Genomic DNA, 21,069 nt, shown 5'->3' on the forward strand with positions numbered 1-21,069 from the left:
GCTGAGGACTCCCCTGATGGCTATTTTGCATGATGTAAATCCTCCCACTTTACAGAAGCAAAGCAAAGGATTCCAAGAGTCAGTACCACATGGATTTTCCCTTCACAGCCTTTCTCCTGTGGAGATACTGAAGACAGAATAGTTGAACCTATAGAGTTAGAACACTAAAATGCAAGATTCACAGGTGTCAGTAGCAAAGGTAACAAGGCTGAGGGAGACTAGCAGAGGACTTTAAATAGAAATTTCATTAGAAATCATTAGATTTCATTAGACTAGAAATCATTAGATTTCATTAGGTTCAGTAGAGAACTCAGCAGCATTTGTTGAACACCTACGGAATGCCAGGACCTCTGCTGGGGGCTGGAATTAACCTTAACCAAAGAGGTTAAGGTCCAATTGCTGAGCCCAACCGAAATGTGAGCTTGGAGGAGAGGGATGGGGGCATTCAGGAACACTGCCTGGAGGAGGAAACATCAACTAAAGGATTACATAAATTAGGAAATGTAGTAAAATTCCAACACAAAAAGACAGCGTATACAGGATTAGAGATGGTGTATTTTCATTTTGCGTGTGGAAAGAGTACCCTGATAACAGTGTGCAAGGCGGGGGAAAGTACAGAGACGGGTGGCAAGAAAGACAGGGAAAGAGTTCAAATAAGACCGTTGCAGGAGCCTAGGCAAGGCCTTGGACTAAGGCAAGGGTGGTGGGGATGGAGTAGAAAAGTCAAAACTGAGACTATTTAGGGGTGGAATCATTTGGGCTCTGTGACTGGTTTGGATTGTGAGTGTGGCTTATAGATGTATGGACGCATCAGCGTCACCGAACCCCGCCTACCCCACCCCCCACCCCGTGGATTTTACTGACATGTAATATAACCAAGCTCATGTTTCTAGGAAAGAAAATGATGGGCCTGTTTTCTTTTTCTTTTCTATTTTAAGGATTTGCCACCTTGTAAATCCTTAAAAAAAAAGAGGGGGGGAATGGAATGCTTCGCCACTTGTAATACTGGATAATAATTGTTTTTGTAACCCCCACTCCAGATTTGATAAGATTTAGTCAGAAAGTACCTTTTGTTTAATTTTGTAAACATAATCTTTCATTTTGTAGAGATGCAAAAATGTATCTAAGATGTCATGATGTCATCAGGGAAAATGTTAGTTTCCTAATTTCCTTACCTACCCCAAAATTTAAGAATCTGCTTTAGAAACTTGCTATTAGAAGAGTCCAAACAGAGTACCTGAAATAATTCCAAACACTGCATAGATGGTTTTAGATAGTCCATGTTTTTTGCTATTCAAACCATATTTTTTCACTGTCTTCAACAATATTCCTTTCTCCCTTTAAGCTCCAGCTGGAAAAGAAGAGACTAGAAAAAATGTTGAATATTCAGCTAGAACTCTAAATTGATGCACATGAAGACAATAATAGTGACAATAGGAATAACTAACATGTATCGAATGCTTACTATGAGTCAGACACTGTGCTAAGCATTTTGCATGAATCCTATAAAATAGGACTTTGATTATAACCATTTTACCAATCAGAGCATTTAAGTCCAGAGTAGATAAAAAATTTTCCCAAGAATACAAGGGAGTAATTGATAAAGCTGGGTTCAAATCTAGAATTGCTAGATCCCAGAACCCACTCTCTTAACCACTAGACAATTGCCACTTTCCCAAACAACTGGAGTCCCTCATTAGCTTTCCTTTGAAAACCAAAACCTAAAGATCTATATATTATCTCTCTCCCTGAGTTGTACATTCTTTAAATGAAACCACCAGTCTCAATATACCTAAAGTCAAATAGTACAAAAGAATATGACATTCACAGACTGCCTTTGACGTATCATCATTGGTCATTATTTTTGTCATTCTTTTCTTTTTACCTGATGCTTCTTCACTATAAACTTGTGAAATGAATGTTAGGGACAAGGTTCTTATCCTGGGTGGTCACTTATTGTGATCCATTATGTTAATCTGGACAACTCATCACTTGCTCGGCTTTGACCCAATCATAGAATGATGAGACACACACACACACAGCACTTGGAATGTTCCAGGCATAGTACAAAGCCCCTTACAAGAACATAATATGGGAGGTACTAGAGTTAGCCCCATTTTACAGATGACAAAACTAAGACCAATGACTATGTCACTACAAAGTCACATAGCTAAAAGAAAGCAAAGGTGGGATCAGAGCCCACATCTTTTGACTCCAAAACTTATGCCATGTTACAAGATCTCCTTGTTCGGCATTTTAGTGATAAGGTCTCCTGATAGCAGACCACTCTGATCCTGTGAAGATCAGAAGAATTCATTGGATACTTGCTTTTCCATTCCTGTGATACTTTACTAAGAAGAATGTGTTGAAATTTTAAGAAAGGGAAAAAAGATCAGGAGAATGCTTTAAAGCCATACTAATACCTACCATATATTTAGTGAATATTATGTGTCAGTTATGTGTCAAGTAACTCTTAATTCTCACCACAATCCTATAAGACAACTACTATTGTTTCCATTTCCATTTGTGTGAGAACCAAGTCTCAAAGAAGTTAGGTCATTTGCCCAAGCTTTGATGGCTAGTCAGTGGCAGATCCAGTTGTCAAGTCAGGATCCACAGGGCTCCCAACTACCCATGCAGTTTTCATGCTATATGTTTGTTTCCTTGACTTTGGGAAAAGGAAAAATCATTTCAACAAAATATTGGACAATTAAAACATGTACGTAAAAAGCAGGAAATCTTTTTAGCCAGACTATCTTGGTTTGATTCTCCTGTCTAAACCTGCTTATTCTTTGCTGTACTCCCCCCCCTCCCTAACCCCCTTGGAAAGGAAAGCAGCAGCACAGCACATCCGGGTCCCATTTTTCTTGCTTACTCATCCAGAGCATGTAAAATAAGGTGAAATATGGCCTGAGTCAGCTTCTCACAGGACAGAAATCAGTAACTGCTGATATTGCTAAGCAACACCACAGCGGAGCAAGGCTGCAAATTAGGTGACAAATTTATAAGAAGTTGGAGAATCTGGGGACTCGCTTGGGCATTTCATTATGAACCATCTGGATGATCCGCAGTAATGACCACGCATTATTGTTCACTGTTCAAGGATGATAATTCCCACATAATTATATTGGCATCTCCCTCTGTGATCCTACCCTACCTTTCAGAACCTTCCACCATCTTTTCCATAATCCAGATATGTCCCTGCAAGATAATTGGCAACAGTTACACCTAATGGACCACTTCTATTCCCCCCGCCAAATACAATTTAAAACAAAACAAAAAAATCCCTCTCAGCGTCTATAATGGCAGAGCTGGCTGGCAGGGGTATGCATAAAGAAGGGAATTAGTCACGGGATCATCACAACTCAGTGGCGTGGGCTCCACCGTGATGCTCCCAGAGGAGCCTGAGGTGTGAAACTTAGTCTCATTTCAAGCCAGAAAGGAGCAGACTCTGCTACCTCCCCCAGGTGAGAGATGTAAGCTTCGAGGGAGACTAGGCAGTGAGCCAGAGTCCTTGACCTTCTGCGGAAGAGTTGCCTGGAAAGGACCTCTTTACTTCCAACAGCTTAACTGGTTTCATTCTTTCCTTCCTTATATTTCAACCAATATTTGTAAGAGAATTGAACTAAGCAACCTGATTTTAAACCAAGGGTTATAAAGTGGCAAGCCAAATATGTTCCAATGCTGTTTTTTTTAATTTGCAATTAGCTGGCAACATTTAAAAATTGGGTGATTTTACATAAAAATCTAGATATCTGGCTTCCATAATAATCAGACAGTCTGTCAACTTCGTACCTGCCTACATTTCCTCCCGGGGGCCAGCACTGGAGCAGAGTGGCTGCTGCCCCTTTTCAGGCAAATACTGTCCAGCTTTCCATAATCCCCACCACTCTCTATTGTTTTTTCCAGCCCACTTCATGCCTGGCTCTGTGGTTCATTGGCACCCCATCAGATTGCCTGCTGCTCTCCAGGCACTCAGCCACATTCTGGGCATCTTCCTGACTTCTAGTGTGGCCACAAATGTGGCATAACTAATTTGGGGGGCTGGTGCTTCAGAATGTTACAGCACTAGGACATCAATAAGAAAGTAAGGCAGTATAGGAGGAGGAGAGTGGGGGGACAGATGCAGCAGCAGTAACGAGACCTGTGTCTGGGTAGGCAGAAAACTTGGAAAGAAAGAATGAGATTTAATAAAGGAGCTAGATTGAGAGGACATGAAAATCAGGTGGTCTGTCTCTAAGAGGTAGACATGTGTGTGTGTGTGTGTGTGTTCACAAATCCTACTTAAAACTCAAGAGCTGATGGAAGATTAGCTGTCTTAGTCTATTTAGTGCTGCTATAACAATAACTGAGCTGAGACTGGCTAATTTATAAAGAACAGAAATTTATTGCTCATAGTTCTAGAGGCTGGGAAGTCCAAGTGCAAGGTGCAGGCAGGTCTAGTATCTGGTCTCTGCTTCTGCAATGGTGTTTTGAATGCTGCATCTTCCAAAGGAGGGGAGCATTGTGTCTTCCCATGGCAGAAGAGCAGGAGAGGGAAAACCCACTCCAGCAAACCCTTTTTATAGCAGCATTAATCTCATCAGGAGCTCTCCCCACAGAATAGCCAAACACCTCCCAACACTGTTGCATTGGGAACTAAGTTTCCAACACATAAATTCTAGGAGACACATTCAAACCATAATAATTACCTACAAATTCAGCCATTTATTTTTCTTTGCAAAGTTCCTGCCTGGCTTCCAAAAGCTTAAGTGAGAAGTTTTAATCTCATAGAAGAAGTACTCATTAACATAGATCTGGAAAATTCAGATGTGGAAAGAACTCCACAGGGCAAAATTATCTCTGTTAACAACTCATGCATGACATACGTGTGTGCCCCACGTTGGCACAACTGTCCTCAGGCAAACTACACACATTTCAGAGCTCCCTGGGGAAGTTTAACACATGAATATCAATCCCCTACAGAATGGTAAGTAGAACTTCTGCAACAAGGCAGTATTTTGAAAGCTTTCTTGAGTGAGATTTAGAATATGAAAGTCAAAATATGCCTTTCATTCTGAGTTGTGTAAAAAGTAAGAATTTGTTGTCTCCTTGTTTAACCTCCTTTTCTTAAGGTTTTTGTTGTTGTTGTTGTTGTTGTTGTTAAAAATTACTTGCGGGCGGCACCTGTGGCTCAGTGAGTAGGGTGCCAGCCCCACATACTGAGGGTAGCAGGTTCGAACCTGGCCCCGGCCAAACTGCAACAACAAAAAAATATATAGCCGGGTGTTTTGGCGGATGCCTGTAGTCCCAGCTACTCGGAAGGCTGAGGCAAGAGAATCACTTAAGCCCAAGAGCTGGAAGTTGCTGTGAGCTGTGACACCATAGCACTCTATCTAGAGCAACATAATGAGACTCTGTCTCAAAAAAGAAGTTACTTGCATTGGCATAAACATTTTATATAAAAGAATAATGATCAAATAAAGCCTTTTAAAGGAAAGCCATTAATTTTGGTAGTCTGCATGTCCTTTTTGAGGTTAAATCAAACAAAAAGCTTAACATTGGGCTGTGTTGGAAGGCATCTTTTAACTAGAAATTCATGTTTACATTTTGATGTAAATTTTTCATGCATCCAGATAGGAAAAAAAGATAGTGATATTTTTCCAACCCAAATACCCTGCGAGAAACTTAAAAATTATAGAGATCTACAAAGTGCTACGTTTGTAGGGATTAGGGTAGGAAATTACCAATACCCCACCTTCCTACTACCCATTTACAAAACTTCAAAACACTTTTACTCTATAATAAAAATTAATTCACAGATATTTATACAAAATTTTTTAAACCTTCATCTTCAGGCTAAAATGTTAACATTGAAAAACATGGTTCTGGAAATTAGGCAAGGTAGCCTTTGCCAAACTGAAAGTTTTTCTTTTGACAATTTTCCTTATATTTAAGGTAAGAAGATGTGGGGGAGGGTTGTTGACTTGCACGTGTCCTGTATAGATTGATACTCACCTACAGAGATAGAGTTTGGTGGGATTTAGCTATCTTGTGCTGGGCTGAGTTAGATGTTCAGGGTGGACCCTTGTCAGATGATGAAGAGAGATATCAGCTATTAAAGATGTTTGTACCACCCCCAATGCAGAGTGCTTTATAGATAGATCTCATCTGATCCTCCAAAAACCTTCCTGAGAATAAGTATTTATTGGTTTTGACCCCATTTTACAGAAGAAGAGACTGAGGTTCAGAAAGGGCCACACTGCTCCTAGACAGAGCCAGGCTTTGAGTTAGCTGTCTGCTTTGTCTCACTCAGAAGCACTGATAACCTGGATAGGGACATGGTATCAACAGTCCAGGAGCTTCAGACATCAGCACGTTCAGGGAAATCAAAGCTTCCTGAACCTCATTTGGGAGCTGTGCCCATATATGCATTATTTAAGAATGTGAGAAGAGTATATGATACGAGAAGAGCACAGCCTTACATTCTGCTGGGAGAGATCTAAAGAGAAATGGGGTCTCTGCTTCCAACAGATAAATGAGCTACTGGGAGAGGCAGGCCCATATGCAAACATTAGAAGGAAAAGTGTCTAGGTTTCAAGCTAGAACGCTGGCAATCAGATAAATGAAGTGTCCACTTTGTACATCCTGCTCCCCTGGTTGTGGTTTATGTTCTGATTCCCCAAAGATCTGACGGCAGAAAGGTAGGATTGATGAAGAGGTCTTTTTTAAACACTGGCCCCAACATCGCAGAATTTCTTTTGTTGTTGAAAAACAAATACCTGTTTAAAAGCTCTATAAGTAGTGTTGAATCTGTTCTAACAAAGCTGTAGAAAATACCAAGTTCTCTAAACGTGCTACTTCATGTCCCGTGGGCGTCTTTCATTCTTCTTTGTGATGCTTGCAATAATGGCAGCTTCTCATTGTTGATTGCTTAGTGTGTGCCCTTATCTTGTTACCCTTGACCACCACCTTATGGATACAATTATCATCCCTCTTTTCAGCTGAGGCTCAGAGAGGTGAAGCAACTTGAGCAAAGTCACACAGCTATTAAATGGCAGATCTTGTATCCAAATCTAGGCCTCTAACTTCAAAGCCCATATTCTTCATGGTGCGCTACTGAAAATTATCCTTTCCTAGGTATGATGCAATCCGGTATTAGTACACACTACCCTGACAGGTATTAGACAACTTTACCAAGAAATTACTGTTTGTATTGAGAACGCCTTGATTTTTAGATCTTCACAAACAAGTCAAACCAATACCAAAAAAATTGCTAACTCTTTGAAACAAAAAATGAACACGTTTATCATTTTTCCCACCAGGTAACACTTACTGGCTTGTTCTCATTGATTTCTCTACCTCTGTTTTTCATTCTAACAAAATGAGCTCCACGTAGATGCTTCTATTGACTTTCCGTTTGATACGTCAGAATTTTGAGGCCTCAAATGTGTGAAGTTTTTTCCTGCTGCTCCCACCTTGGGGACTCGTGGGGAAAGTGTTTTTGAGGCCAAAGGCCTCAAAAGTAAAGCCCAGAAAAGGCAACGTTGGAAAGAGACATCTCTGTCGGTGTACTTCTCTAGGAAGGAGGAGATTAGGAGCTCAAAATACTAGTCTTGCTCAGAGGTTCTTTGTGAATGAAGACAAGACACTTACTTTGATTTTATCTATCATGAAGTATGGACAAAAACTCAGAGGGACCTTAAAGCCAAAGTGAGATTTGTGGCAGGCCTAAGAGGAAGTGGGCAGAGGAACAGTGAAAGGTACAATCTCCCTGGAGACCCAGGAGCTTGGACACCTATGGCCACAGCTGTCCTTGTGGCCTAAAAGCACGTGTGGTTCCCTGGACAGGTAGCATCATGACGGGCTTACAGGCTCATTATCAACCACTGGGTTTGGGAATTTTTTCTCAGTCTGTGTGGCCTTCTGAGAGAAATGTTATAGAGAAGAGGCAGAGGTGGCACCTAGGATGACATCCACGGTGATGCAGCCCTCCACCGTCCTGGCTGCCTTTCACTCAGTTACTACAGCGAACAGTGCTACTTGCTGCTACCCAGTAAGCTCCAGAGCTCTCTTACTTCCTCCCTCCCATCCCCAAAAAACTAATCTTGGATTGGCTCCGTCGGAATGCTAACCCAGTTATGCTCGAGGTGCTTTGATGCTTAGTTATGGGGAGTGAGCGGATTGAAGCCTTGTTCCTGTGCAGGTGAGTTTTCATTTGTGCCTCCCAGGTCCACTCAGCAAGACGAGGCAAACCGTCAGCAGACAAGGGCTGGAGCCACCTTCCATGAGGCATCACGGATGCGGATGCCAGCCCGGTACATGACAGGCACTGGCTTCTGCATGCATGTCCTGTTTGTCCTCGTAGGGTGTCATTCCTCGTCCTGCGCCTTCTGTGGCCCGACTCGGGGAGGAGGATGCCTGGTTCCTGGAGCTCACTGAGCTCACTGTCTCTCCAGCCGTTGTGGGCAACGTTAGCCTGTGCTCTGACAGGTGGTTTCCTTCTCCACTCTTCTCTGTCCTTTCTTAAGTAAGCCGCAAACGCGGTTCTCTGGCTGGAGCAGAGAGCGTTCCCCTCCAGGCCTTTCTTACTGTGCTTGGAGTTGCCACATCACCTGTTGTTCTTCAGCTGTCCCTTCTCTCCTACCATCAGTAGCCTCATTTTTGGAATGTTCTATCAAGTTCTTGCCCCTCTGTTCCATTCATCATCCAAGAAAGCAGCTAAGAACCTATCTAGACATTGCCACAGCGGCAAGAAGGTTGGCAGTTTCAATTACGACTTTGTAAAAACAAAGCAATAATTAAACAATATGATTGTATTTATTTATTTATACCTGGTTCCACAAGAGATGAGGTTGAGAATAATGTCACCTGCAGATGTTTGATACTTGGGATTGATGCATGAAAACCCGTGTGTGCATCCGAAGAGGTTTGCATCCATAAATGTGGATCTGTAGAAATGCAGTGGTGCTCTCCGCTCTGCAGGGTCTGGTCTACGCCCAACATTGCAAACACAGAGCCGCCCCTACTCTGAGCAAATGACTTAGAATGCCAGCTGCACACTCCACTGCTTACCTCAGGGAAGGACACGAGGTCACAAATCAATTAGTTAGCTGACATGATTTATCAGCTGACTGCAAGATCACACATACACACACACACACAAATACATTATGTAAGAAGCTACTGTAAACATGTTGGATCCTTATGAAAGTATTTAGATCATTTAAGAATCTCCAAACTTCTGCAATGTCAAATATATAATAGACTATTGCTAAAATACCAGACAAAAATGTATTCCACTGATGGCAATCTTCAAACGTCATGAAAATTTTTTTCTTGTTATTTATACAACCTTCAACTTCTTATTAAAGCATGTCCATCTTTTGTGATGTATCCAAAAAAAATCCAGAATAGGAAGGTTTGTGCAAAAACATAAAGATAAAGTGATTTTTCTCCCTAAGACATAATTTTGTATTGGTGTATTGAAACAGCTTTAGGTAAAAATTTAGGCATGCGGAAAAATAGAGAATATATAATATAAATATAAAATAAGAGAACATTTATTATTAGATTTTAAGCCCGATCATTCATCTTGCACACAAAACCCATTAATTGTAAGTTGATGCCTGTGTGATTCCCAGCGGCCGCCCAGGTTAATGGGCCATGGAAGCCTTCCGCACACTCACAGGAGTATCTCTTGAGTCTAATTAATTTCTTGAGGTTTATCGGAAGAGTGTTGTTATGACCAGGAAAAAAATATTTTTAACTTGCTCACAATGTTGCTTCAAACAATCTGGAATTTTCAGACGAACAGGAATAAAAGGTTCTATTTTAAAACCGAAATGAGAAAACTCCCACCAGCTCACATTCTGCCAGCGGTTTCCATTACAGAGGAGTCTGCTGCCATCTGCACACGAGGCAGAGCTGCCGGGCTTCCCCCTCCTGCTGCTCACACAGCAGGGGGCAAAGCCCTGATCTGAGAACAGTGGCCACTCTGTCACCTGTCTGAGCCGGGTGGTCTTCCCTGGGCAGCTGCCTCCCCCTTCCGCCCAGAGCTCTCTGCACCTTCGCCCCCTCTCCCCAGGGGGCTGCACAGAGCCAGTCAGCATTTTCCGTCTAAAGTACGAGTTGGGAAGTCAAAGGAAAGTTTAGAACCTGGTTTTTCATTTTGGATTTTCCCAGGCAGCCTTCCTTCTTCTCTAGGAAGTGCTTCAGTTGTAGAAAAGCTGTGAGATGAACTTCTGGAACAGCTATTCCAGGGCCAGTGTCCACAAGCTTCTGTGGGCCAGCATGTCGTCCCTGCTCAGCCCCTTTCTCTTAGTGTCGCTCTGTGAATCCTAGCCTATAGGATTAGGCGAGGCCTGGGGTGAAGTTACCTTTGCCAATATTCTGTTTTATCAGATGTTAAAATAACTGTGACCTGTTCTGCAATGCAGGGCACCTCCTATCCCAGGGAGAATGATATATTTTAAGTGATTTCTGAAAATGGGCTGTGAGAGCTGTCTGCCACATGGGCCATGTTTGCACATCTCCGTATAGTTAACGACTGCAGAATTTGACAGTATAACTCTGAATCTGATTAATTAAAAATGTGTAAAAACAAAGTTCTTGCATTATAGCTCGTTCCTTATCTTTGTGTCTTTTACTGTGATGTTGTAGAACTTGGATCATATGGAAAACTAAAATATTATGACACAATGACTGAAGAAGGTAAGAATAATTTTAGAATTGTATGCATTGGCTTTTGTTTTTCATTTCTGGTATCTTTTGCTTGCCCATTTTTTTAATCTCTTTTTTTTCTCTTTGCATGACTTCAGTGACATTGTGTGATTTATTCTCATCCTTTCTGCATTTTTTTGTCTCGTTTTTGCCATTGCGTTTATTTGGAATTGGAGACGTGCAATACCATGGGTAATCATGTTATCCCATTCAAACAATCCAAACCATCTTAATTGTGTAACATACTCGGAGAAATGGTGTCAGCAACGTAAACCCAAGTGAGCACCCGCCCTGTTAGCATCATCCCTCCACATGCTCACAACAGTATATAGAAAAATTCATCCAACACTCTTGCAATTAAGTCCTTAATTTCAGAGAGGAATGTATGTTCTGGTGATTTTCTGATGCAAGGCGTGAGCGAGCTGAAGTAATTCTTGTACCCAAACCAGATGAAGGCCTGATTCTGATTCAAAGAGCTGCAGGCCTCTGTCCTCTGCCTCAAAGTCCCTATTGAACCAGACGACAGCATTACTCTGAGAGGCCAGGGTCACTATTCCGGCCATAGAATCATCTACCTTGGAGTTTCTACTCCCTGAAGTTGAGCGTGTCGTTTTAACCACTTTCCCTGAGTAGAGATTTATTTAAAATGTATTTATTAATGAGTTCCAGGCACTATCCCAGAACACAGCCGTGTGCCCAGCAGAATCTCTTTTTCTGTTTAGGTTTGCCGTGAAACAGCAATTTGAAATTTTTTGATTCTTGTAAAGGGAACTATCTTATTGCCCTGTCTCCCATTTCACCACACACATACCTCCACCTTTTAAATAATACATATAATATTTGTAAGTTATGAAAACATTTAAGGTTTTTACATGATTTTTATACTGATATTGACAAGAAATCCAAAGAGATACCCTGGTAGAGGAATCAACTAATTCATCCTCCAGTATGAGCAAGAAACTCCCAAATGTGTTACATATCTTGCTTTCAGCTTCCAGTATTTCTAAGTTGCCTTAGCTTGCCAAAGAACTCCCCGTTGCTTTGCATGCAGGCAGTGGGACTCCTAACAGCCCCGGCAGGGGGAAACCCCTTCTCAGCCCCACCCCACGACACCTGTTGGCTTCTGCACAACACCTGGGCCCTTCTCTACTGTTAGCCCTGTGCTTTAAATTAACCACCGTGATGTTTCCCAAGGCAGCAAGCCACTAGTAGGATCTCAGACTGGACCCTCCCAACAACTTGGGGAAATGCAGACCCCTGGGCAGTGAGTGGCCAAGGATAGAATGCTACATGGAGGAATAAGGGTCCTACCACCAAGAGGATAGAAAAAGCAACCTGTACCTTCAAGGAAAGCTCACGTCCCCACTGTGATCTAATTCATGGCTTGGGTGGCAGGTTTCTTAGCTTCCGCCTGACCTATCATGACCCTCACTCTCTCGCTCTCCTGCATCCTGTGCGTTGTCTTCCACTCTCAGCTTCCCACGGCCGGTCCCCTCTGTCTCCCTGCCACCTCAGTCATCCCCGTTCTCCCTTGCTCTTTTCCCTCCTCTTTTCACATCTATCTGAGTGAATGTTGCCCAAGCATCCCCTTTCTTTTCTCTCTATACCAGACCATTCAAGATCTCAAGATACAGAATTCTACTTCCAGTCTGATGATATCACTTGATAAAATCTGGGCTTTTGAAACAGGAAAACAAAGTCAAAATAGTGTCTGGAACTAAGAACCATGGCCCTTAGCGAGACTGTCAGATTGTGTTTGAGGGACCCCATGTCACCTTTGAAATTCTTTATCCTTCTCTTGACTTTCTCATACCCTCATGCACATCCCCTTGCATCCCTTTCTTAGCTGATAATTATCCCCATTACAATAATAGCTAATAGTGGCCAAGGCAGCATTTTAAAAGGGTGTTCTATAAAATACTAGTTACATATGATGTCACTAGGAATTTTCCAACAACTGGGAAAAAAAAAAGAAGGCAAGATTTCAGAGTTAAATTAATGGGAAAGATTCCGAGTTAAGGTACAAAGGTGACTTCCTGGAGCCTTCGATGTGCTGCCATGCACTGCAGCATGTAGCAAATTATTAGGAGAATGGAGGGTGCAATATTTCCCAGGCTCTCTTATAAGGAACCTCTTATGGAACCCTTATGGAAACACTGGTAAAGGATATCTTTCACTTGGAATAGAAACCTCTGAAAACTTAAAAAGTCTTCTTAAGTCTTATCTTGAACACATAATAATCCCCCTTAGGTACTAGTCAAAAGGCTACTTAGGCACCAGGCACAGTGGCTCACACCTGTAACCCTAGCACTCTGGGAGACCAAGGCAGGTGGATTGCATGAACTTAGGAGTTCAAGACCAGCCTGAGCAAAAGTGAGACCACATCTCTGCTAAAAATAGAAAAATTAGCTACTCAGGAGGCTGAGGCAAGAGGATCACTAGAGCCCAGGAGTTTGAGGCTATGAACTATGGTACCATGGCACTTTACCCAGGGCAACAGAGACTCTATCTCAAAAAATAAAATAAAATAAAATAAAGGCTATTTTGGAACAGAGGCTCTCTATCCAGACACCTCAGATCACATCTTTCAGCAGCTACCTCCAGGACAAGCTAGGTCTGGCTTAGACCTAATCCTGGGATTCCACCTAGAAGACTCAGAGCCAGCTCAGTGTCCTCAGCAGTCATGCATGACCTCTTCAAAGTCTCAAGGACCTCTCCCCTCCCATTGGAAAATAAGAACTGTGATTTACGTCACTTCCATTTTGTACAATTTAAGGAAGTCCAATAAAGCCCGAGCTGTTTGGAGCAATAACTGTGGACTAGCTAGCCTTTGGGAAATACCTCCACCACTTAAGCACTCCCACAACTTGAGAATCGTGACTAGCCCTTGAGCAGGGCTTTACTGTGATTGCCCATGTGGCAAGTCATTATTTATAACTGTTTTCAGAGAATTCTCTGAATGTCATGGGAGGTCAACTACTTGCAATGAAGCCTGGGTTTTATTTTTTCCCTACATGGATCAAATGGAAAGATACAATATATAACCCATCCTATATCCAAAGAGTAATTGGGTGATGATTTTTAATTATAGATGACTATCCTGCACATATTCAGTTCATTACTTTTAAGCACCTGCTGTATGCAAGTTATTCTGCTAGATGATTTAGGGAAATCAGAATAAAAGATGGGCAGTCTGTAGACCAGAGAGAGATATAACATACAGCAGTCACTGAGGCACCAAGAGCAAAGTGGTAAGTACCATAGGTCCTCAGAGGGTGATGGCAGACTGTGAGGGAGAGATTTCTCTCTATCAGGGCTGGGAGGGTTGGAAGAGAAGATCATCTTTGAACTGGGCCTAAAGGATCAGTAAATCTGGGCTTAATTAGGGAAGGAGAGTGGCTAGAACCAACCTACCAGGCTAAAATGAAAGGCATGAAATGATAGGTACACACCACCATTTACGAGGTGCCTTCTACCTGTTGGATTCAGGCTATGAGCTTTATAAACCCTATATGATCTAATCCTCATAATGTTCACACAAGGTAGATTGTATTGCAGATGAGAAAACTGAGGCTCAGAGAAGTATTAGGTGAGGAAACTAAAGGAGGCAAAGTCGTTTGTGCTAGGACTCAGGTGATAAGTGGTGATGTGGGCCCTGGACTCAGGTCCGTGTCACACCAAAGCCCTGCCCTGTGGACCCCACTGCATGTGCTATGCAAGGTGCATAGAGGACAAGGGTCAGTTCATGTTGGCTGCAGATTAGGCAGTGGGAAGAAAGGCTTGATGGACACCATTGACTAGGAACAAGGGCATCACAGTGTGGGCAACAATGAGCTATGGAAGAAAACATTTGCCCTACTTGAACACTTTCTCATAAAAAGTTTGTTTTAATAAAAACAATATGCTTACTCTCAGATACTTGAAAAAAACATTACATTTGAAAAAAATTGTCCTTGTCTGCCCTTCCTCCCTCTCTTAGGTGCCCTGGAACCTACCCTAGAGTGCTCCCTGAACGTCCTCTCCCACCCCCAGCCAATTTAAGTTTTACCCACTCATTCACTCATTCCCTCATGCATTCATTCATCAACATCTAGTATGTACCAGGTGCTAGATGGGGGAGCAAAACCCATGGAGATTAAAAACAATCCTCAGAAAGGATTCCTGACCTCATAGGAGACACAGGTAGGGAGATGCCTGGTGAGAGTAGCAGAGCCTGGCGCAGCTCCGCAGAAGGCACAGAAATTAGGGCAGGCAGAAACCATGAAGCCCATAGCATTACACCCAGTAGTTGATGTCTCCACTGCGTGCTCTCGTGTCCCAAGATAACAACCTGCCTTACCTGCTGCTTAAGTGCGCTAATGCATTCACTTAGTAACAACTGAGCTCTGTATGAGACATTTTGCTAGACCTGATAGATTAGTAAGCTTCACTCCTCCAGGGACTATATTTGCTTCTATGACAAAACATTTCTGGAGATTCAAATGAATAACTGAGGGTAATACTTCAGTGACCCCCGCCATGTAAGGCCACCCCTCATCTTTTTATACAGTACTACTGCACATTCTTAGGAGAGCAATCTCCAACTTTTACATAAAGGTAATAGCCCACAGTTTATTTCTCTCCTGCAGATACCCAAATTTCATACCATTCTCACTCTGGAAAATTCTCAATAAAGTGAACTTGGCTTCCTTCCTAAAAGTACTCTAAACGAAAATATCAGAAGTTAGTTCAGGCTTGGCGCCTATAGCACAGTGGTTATAGCACTGGCCACATACACCCAGGCTGGCAGGTTCAAACCTGGCCTGGGTCAGCTAAACAATGACAACTCCAACAAAAAAATATCCAGGTGTTGTGACGGGCACCTAAGACCAGCTACTTGGCAGGCTGAGGCAAGAGAATTGCTTCAGCCCAAGAGTTTGAGGTTGCTGTGAGCTGTGACGTCACAGCACTCTACCAAGGGCGACATAGTAAGACTCTGTCTCAAAAAAGAAAAAGTTAGTTCAAAAGGCAACAAATTTGTGTAGTGGAACAGATAAATTCAAAGGATAAGAGGACTTTCCACCAGTGGTATTGCATAGAACTAGTAATTTTTGCTCTTTGGAGACAAACATTTCAAAGAGACATGTAGGTAATAGGTAGGTAGGTAGATAGACATCCGGATATCTGGCAAAGAAGTGACATTTGGGAAGAGCATCATGTTGTCCTCAATTCATTGCCACTTAACTGAAGCCATTTCTAAAAAATTCACCATTATTTAAAAAGTCAACCTTTGTTCATTTGTATAAGGAGAAAAGGTAGAAGAGGTTGTGATATCAAGGGCAAAAATTACATTGACCTTTTTCCCTAATTAAATTTAGCCTACTGTTTCATGGCAACCAACAATCCCTTTAGAAAGCTGAAAAACTAATAATGTCTTACATGAATCATGGGACCCTAAATTAGGTATGTAGCTGAGTTTTGAAAAAAAACCCATTATTTCAAAGAAACAAAAGTATCTTAAGGTCACATAGTCTAGCCAGTCATTCAGTGTTCTTAGTTCCAATGAAAAAGTCTAGTTCTTTTTCAAAGAGAAATTAAATTTTGGAATTCCATTCAGCAGTGAATTACATTGTCTGAGATGTATCCACTAAAAATATAGTTTTAAAATAAGTCCTTGGTGTTATCTGTGATCATCCTAGGACATTCTAATCCTTAGTTGACTAGATGAGACTGTGTAATGTACACTGATATATCAGACAGAATAGGTTCAACTATCTATAGCAGAAAATCCAAATTAACAATGTCTTAAATAAGTTGGAAGTTCATTTTTCTCTCAAGTATAAGAAGTCCACATACAGACAGTACATGGAAGATCTGGCAGCTCCACAATAATTCAAGACCCAGGCACCTTCCAGCCTTCTGCTTTACTAACCTAATATATGATTTTCAACCTCAAGGACACCCCCCTCCCCCCGTGGTCCTATATAGCTGCTGCAGCTCCAGCCATCACATCTCTATTCTAGAAAGGAGGAAGTGTCAAAGTGCTTGTCCCTAGATGTTTTGCCTCCTTTTCAAGAATGCTTCTTTGAAAACCCTCTCAGTGAAATTAGCTCAAAATTTTATCACATAGCTACTCCTAATTTTAAAAAACTTAGTTGGTTATGCTAGCTTAATTGGTATCCCCCAATAATTTAGGTACTATGTCATTAGGAAATGAAAACAAAATAGATATTAGATAACCAAGTTGCAGTCTCTCCACAACAGGAAAATCTCACTTTCACGTAATTGTGTGTTGATCAGGAAGGCTGAGAACAGAGCTATGTGAGGATGGTTGAGAGCTCATGTTAAATCTGAACTGCCTATGAGACATCTAAGTGGAGATGTCAAGATGTGGAGATGTATGTGTGGGAGTCTAAAGCTTGGCAGAAGTGGCAGGAGGGGTGGTAGATGTAAATTTAGAAGTCATAGAGTATAGGTGTTACTTAAAGACCTAGAACTGGGTGGCAATGCCTGGCAAATTGATAGAGAAGAGAAGACCAGAAATTGAACCCTGTGGACTCCACAGTTTAAAGCCTAGAGAGAAGGAGTAGGGATAGGAAAGGAGATAGGTGGGAAGAGCCAGGAGAGAATGGTGTCCCAGAAGCCAAGTGAAGACCACATTCCAAAGGAGGGCAGTGAAAGGGTAAAAGCATGGATAAATTAGCCAACAGCATTGTAGTAGAAAGAGAAAAAGGAGTGATGGACAAAAGTGAGACACTTCAGATCAAGATTTTAGAAGTAGTGCAGTTATTGCCAGTGATGCGGTCTGGGGACAACTGCAGGGTGAGTGAGTGAGGTGTGCTGGAGGAAGGGAGGTGGAGCCAGCAGGTCAGGGCCAGGAGGAGCCCGGTGTGGCCGGTTCCACTGCCTAAAGTCTTCCAGGACACAGAAGGGGACAGGAGTGAAGGTGTAAAGGAAAGCGGCAGGCAGGTTCCTACACAATTCAGGAATGAAGGGAGGGGCACCAAGAAGTCAGATAGGCCAGAGGTGGTGAAATTATTAGCTTGCACTTTGCAGGAGTGAGGCAATATGATCTAGAAGTAGTGAGGAAGTGGGGGCGGTTGGAGTGTGGCGCATTTGGAGGGACAAGCATAGGGCTGTCTCACCAGAAGAGGGGGTATTTGGGGGCCTGCTTAACTTAGCTAGGAGTGGTATCATAGTTGGGGAAACAAATTGGCCTCCCTCAGTTCAGGGAGAAAGTTTAACCCAGCATTGGAAGACTTTTCTACAGATATGTCCAGAGAGGGAATGGCTTGCCTCAGGAGAAGACAGGGAAACTCCCATTAGAAGTGTGTTCAGATAATAGATTCTTTTATGCTACTTCCAGTTTCATGCCTAAGATTCTATCATGTGCCTTTTACTAAATGTAAGGGCAACACAGGTTCACAGTCTACTTAAACCCTCTGAAAACTTGATCTTGCCTTTTAGCTAAGTTGTCATAAGTAGGTTCCTGGACCATAGCATCTAAAATAAAAAGTGTGTATATTATTTAATCCAGCCCATAGTCAAATTCTTTATTAATGTGGTTAAATACAGCAATTAATATATTAATTAATTATTAATTAATTAATTAATTAACAGTTCCTCATGTTGTGGTGACCCCCAACCATAAAATTATTCTCATTGCTGTAGCAGTTGAGAGTCACCACAACGTAAGGAACTGTATTAAAGGAAGGTTGAGAACCACTGTATTAGATGGTTCCTGTGGACTAGACCTTTTAAACAAAAGAAAAAATTAGATGTACATATATTCTGTTTTAGATACAAATTCAAACTTTTACCATGGCTCATGGCAACCTCCAACTCTTGAGTTCAAGCAATTCTTTTGTCTCAGCCTCCCAGATAGCTGGGACTACAGGTGCCCACGACAATACCTGGCTACTTTTAGACATGAGGTCTCGCTCTGGCTCAGGCTGGTCTCGAACCTGTGAGCTCAAGCAACCCACCCACCTTGGCCTCCTAGAGAGCTAGGATTATAGGCGTGAGCCACCGCACCTGACCTCTTCCTTGTTCTTTTTTTTTTTTATTGAATGGTGACTATGTACATTAATGCACTTCTGGGGTACAGTGTGGGGTTTTCACACACTTCCTTGTTCTTTTTAACAACAGCATAGTACCCCATTGCATAGCTATTCCATGGTGGGTTCAGTCAGTCCTCTGTTGATAAACATTTAAGATATTTTCATTTTTTATTTATTTAGTTGTTACAATTCTCCATGAACATCCTCTTTGCCCTTGTCTTATAGTAAAAATCTCCTGAGCAGAAGATATACACATATAAAATAAATTCCTGAAAATAGGAATACCAGATCAAAGAGGGCACACGTTGCAGATTTTGAAAGACATTGCCAAATTACCCTCTGAAGTGATTGTACCAATTTATATTCCCACTAATAGTGAATGAGAGAGCCTCAAACAGCAAATTCAAATGTCTTTGAAGAGAGATTCAAATTGATATAATTATAGAACAGATAAGCCTGTGTGATGTAAATACCTTCAAATTTACTTGTTTTGAAAACCTGAATTTTTACCAAAGTTGAGTTAAAGTCAGGGTGCAGTTATGATGGAAGTGTTTAAATGAAACACTCTCTAAATGAAATGACAAGACTGTTGCCCTACACACAGTGTCCAGTTTCTACCACAGCATGTGTCTTTCTTACCTCAAGGCCATGATATCCCCACAGAAAGTCTGAGAAGCACAGTGCAGGTAATGGACTACCTTCCCACTACCAAAGCAGGGAGCCCCCAGTTGTGCACAGACACCATTTCCAGTACCGTGTTATGTCTCATTCATTCCAAGTTCATGGTTTAACTCATTAGTCCAACCTTCCATATCAAGAGGATTTTTCTGGGCACTTGAACAGATGCTCTCTGAAAGGCTGGGCCTTCTCCCAAAAATAAGCGTATTGAATTCACCAGTTATTAACACATTGCTGCTTCAGAGATGTATTCTTACAAGCATCTCCCTGGGGCTGGATCTTAGGAAGACAGCAGCCTAGTCAGTGTGCATAACCAAACTAATCAACCAGTAAACGGCAGCGGGTCTGTCAGAAAGACCAAACCAGCCGTGTGGGCAAAGCCACAGTCTTCCTGAAAACCAGGACCAAGGAATTCTTGAAATCAGAATACATCCTACTTTTCAAATTTCATTGCATCTTATTTTCATGATCTAAACTGTCAGCAGTAAAAGCAGAAAGATTGGACTTGGCAAGGAAAGGCAGACTTTGCCACATTGCATATGTAGAAGGTGCTAAATGGCAGCAGAAGGCAAATTGTGGATGCTTCTTTCTGTCTGTTTCTGACATCCCTAGATGAACATGCGAAGTTGCCTTCATCAGTCAAACTTGCACACTGTTATTATGAATTAATAATATAATTCCCCCACACTCACTGAAGCCTTCCTTTTAAAATGAAAAAAAAAAAAAGTGGGAGTCTGTATACCAGGAGGCTGGCATGTTCGGTTAGGCATGCTAAGTTTCTCTTTTGATTAAATCTGAAATAAGCCAAATCATCTCGTTTTAGTCATGGGCCTCTAAGACTTTAGAGGATTCCCGGCATGTGCTGGCATTTCTGCTGCAAACGCACATTTCAAATGAGATTTACAGGTACCTGATCACAATGTAGAGGTGAGGATTTAAAAAAAAAAACAAAACAGAAACTAGGAACTTAAATGACAATGTATAGACACATGAAATTTAGGTGACAGCCACACAAAATAGTGGCTGCTACAGGAGAAATGGTAGCCGAATGTAAAATCTTCCACTTTCAATCAAGATAAACACCTGGGTAATGCATTGGCGTTGTAGAAGAAGGAACTGTTTTGTTAGATTCCGTTCTGTGTGTGTAGGTCGTACTCTTTCAACACTTATTTATTGAGCACCTATTTTCCAGATGCTGTGAACAAACCAAAACTCCCCTAAATGAATAGATGAATGTCACAACCCATTTGCAGAAAGATAGACCCAAATATGGGCTCCAAAAATCTGACTCCAAAGAGAACTTTTGTCCCTATTGGGAGATAGCTGGATTAAATGTGGCAGGTCTTGGGACATGAGGACTCATGTTTAGTAAAGTGATTCTTTATTTCTTTATCTCTTAGAGATCCATAGGGTTCAGGGGATGGGAAAAAAAGGAAGCTATTTAAAGCCTCTATCTGGCAGGCCCTGCCTGGCTCAGAACTCCAAATCTGAGAATCACACAAACCTCTTTGAGAATGTCTTTGTGTGAGTTATTTGTATCTGTGTATATAAAACAAAAATGGTCAGAAAATTAAGTTCCTAAAACAACAAAGCAGGTGACCCAAAATGATAAAGAACAGCAGCTCTTGGCTAAGGCACCAGCCACATACAC

The 21,069-nt window shown here is 41.8% G+C and overlaps 1 protein-coding gene across 2 annotated transcripts in view; it reads left to right on the plus strand.

Moving 5' to 3' along the window:
- Window positions 1-21,069, plus strand: part of SLC24A2 (solute carrier family 24 member 2) — a 247,913-nt gene that overhangs the window by 170,171 nt on the left and 56,673 nt on the right. The window contains exon 4 of one of the 2 annotated variants that reach the window (XM_012813838.1): window positions 10,642-10,692. The exons of the other annotated variant lie outside the window; for it this stretch is intronic. Within the exon in view, the coding sequence (XP_012669292.1) occupies window positions 10,642-10,692 (51 nt within the window). The remainder of the gene's footprint in view (window positions 1-10,641; window positions 10,693-21,069) is intronic. 2 annotated transcript variants of the gene reach the window in all.

The sequence above is a fragment of the Otolemur garnettii genome, unplaced genomic scaffold (assembly GCF_000181295.1).
Source record: "Otolemur garnettii isolate 467f Iridium unplaced genomic scaffold, OtoGar3 scaffold00006, whole genome shotgun sequence".
In the NCBI taxonomy this organism is placed as follows: Eukaryota; Metazoa; Chordata; class Mammalia; order Primates; family Galagidae; genus Otolemur; species Otolemur garnettii.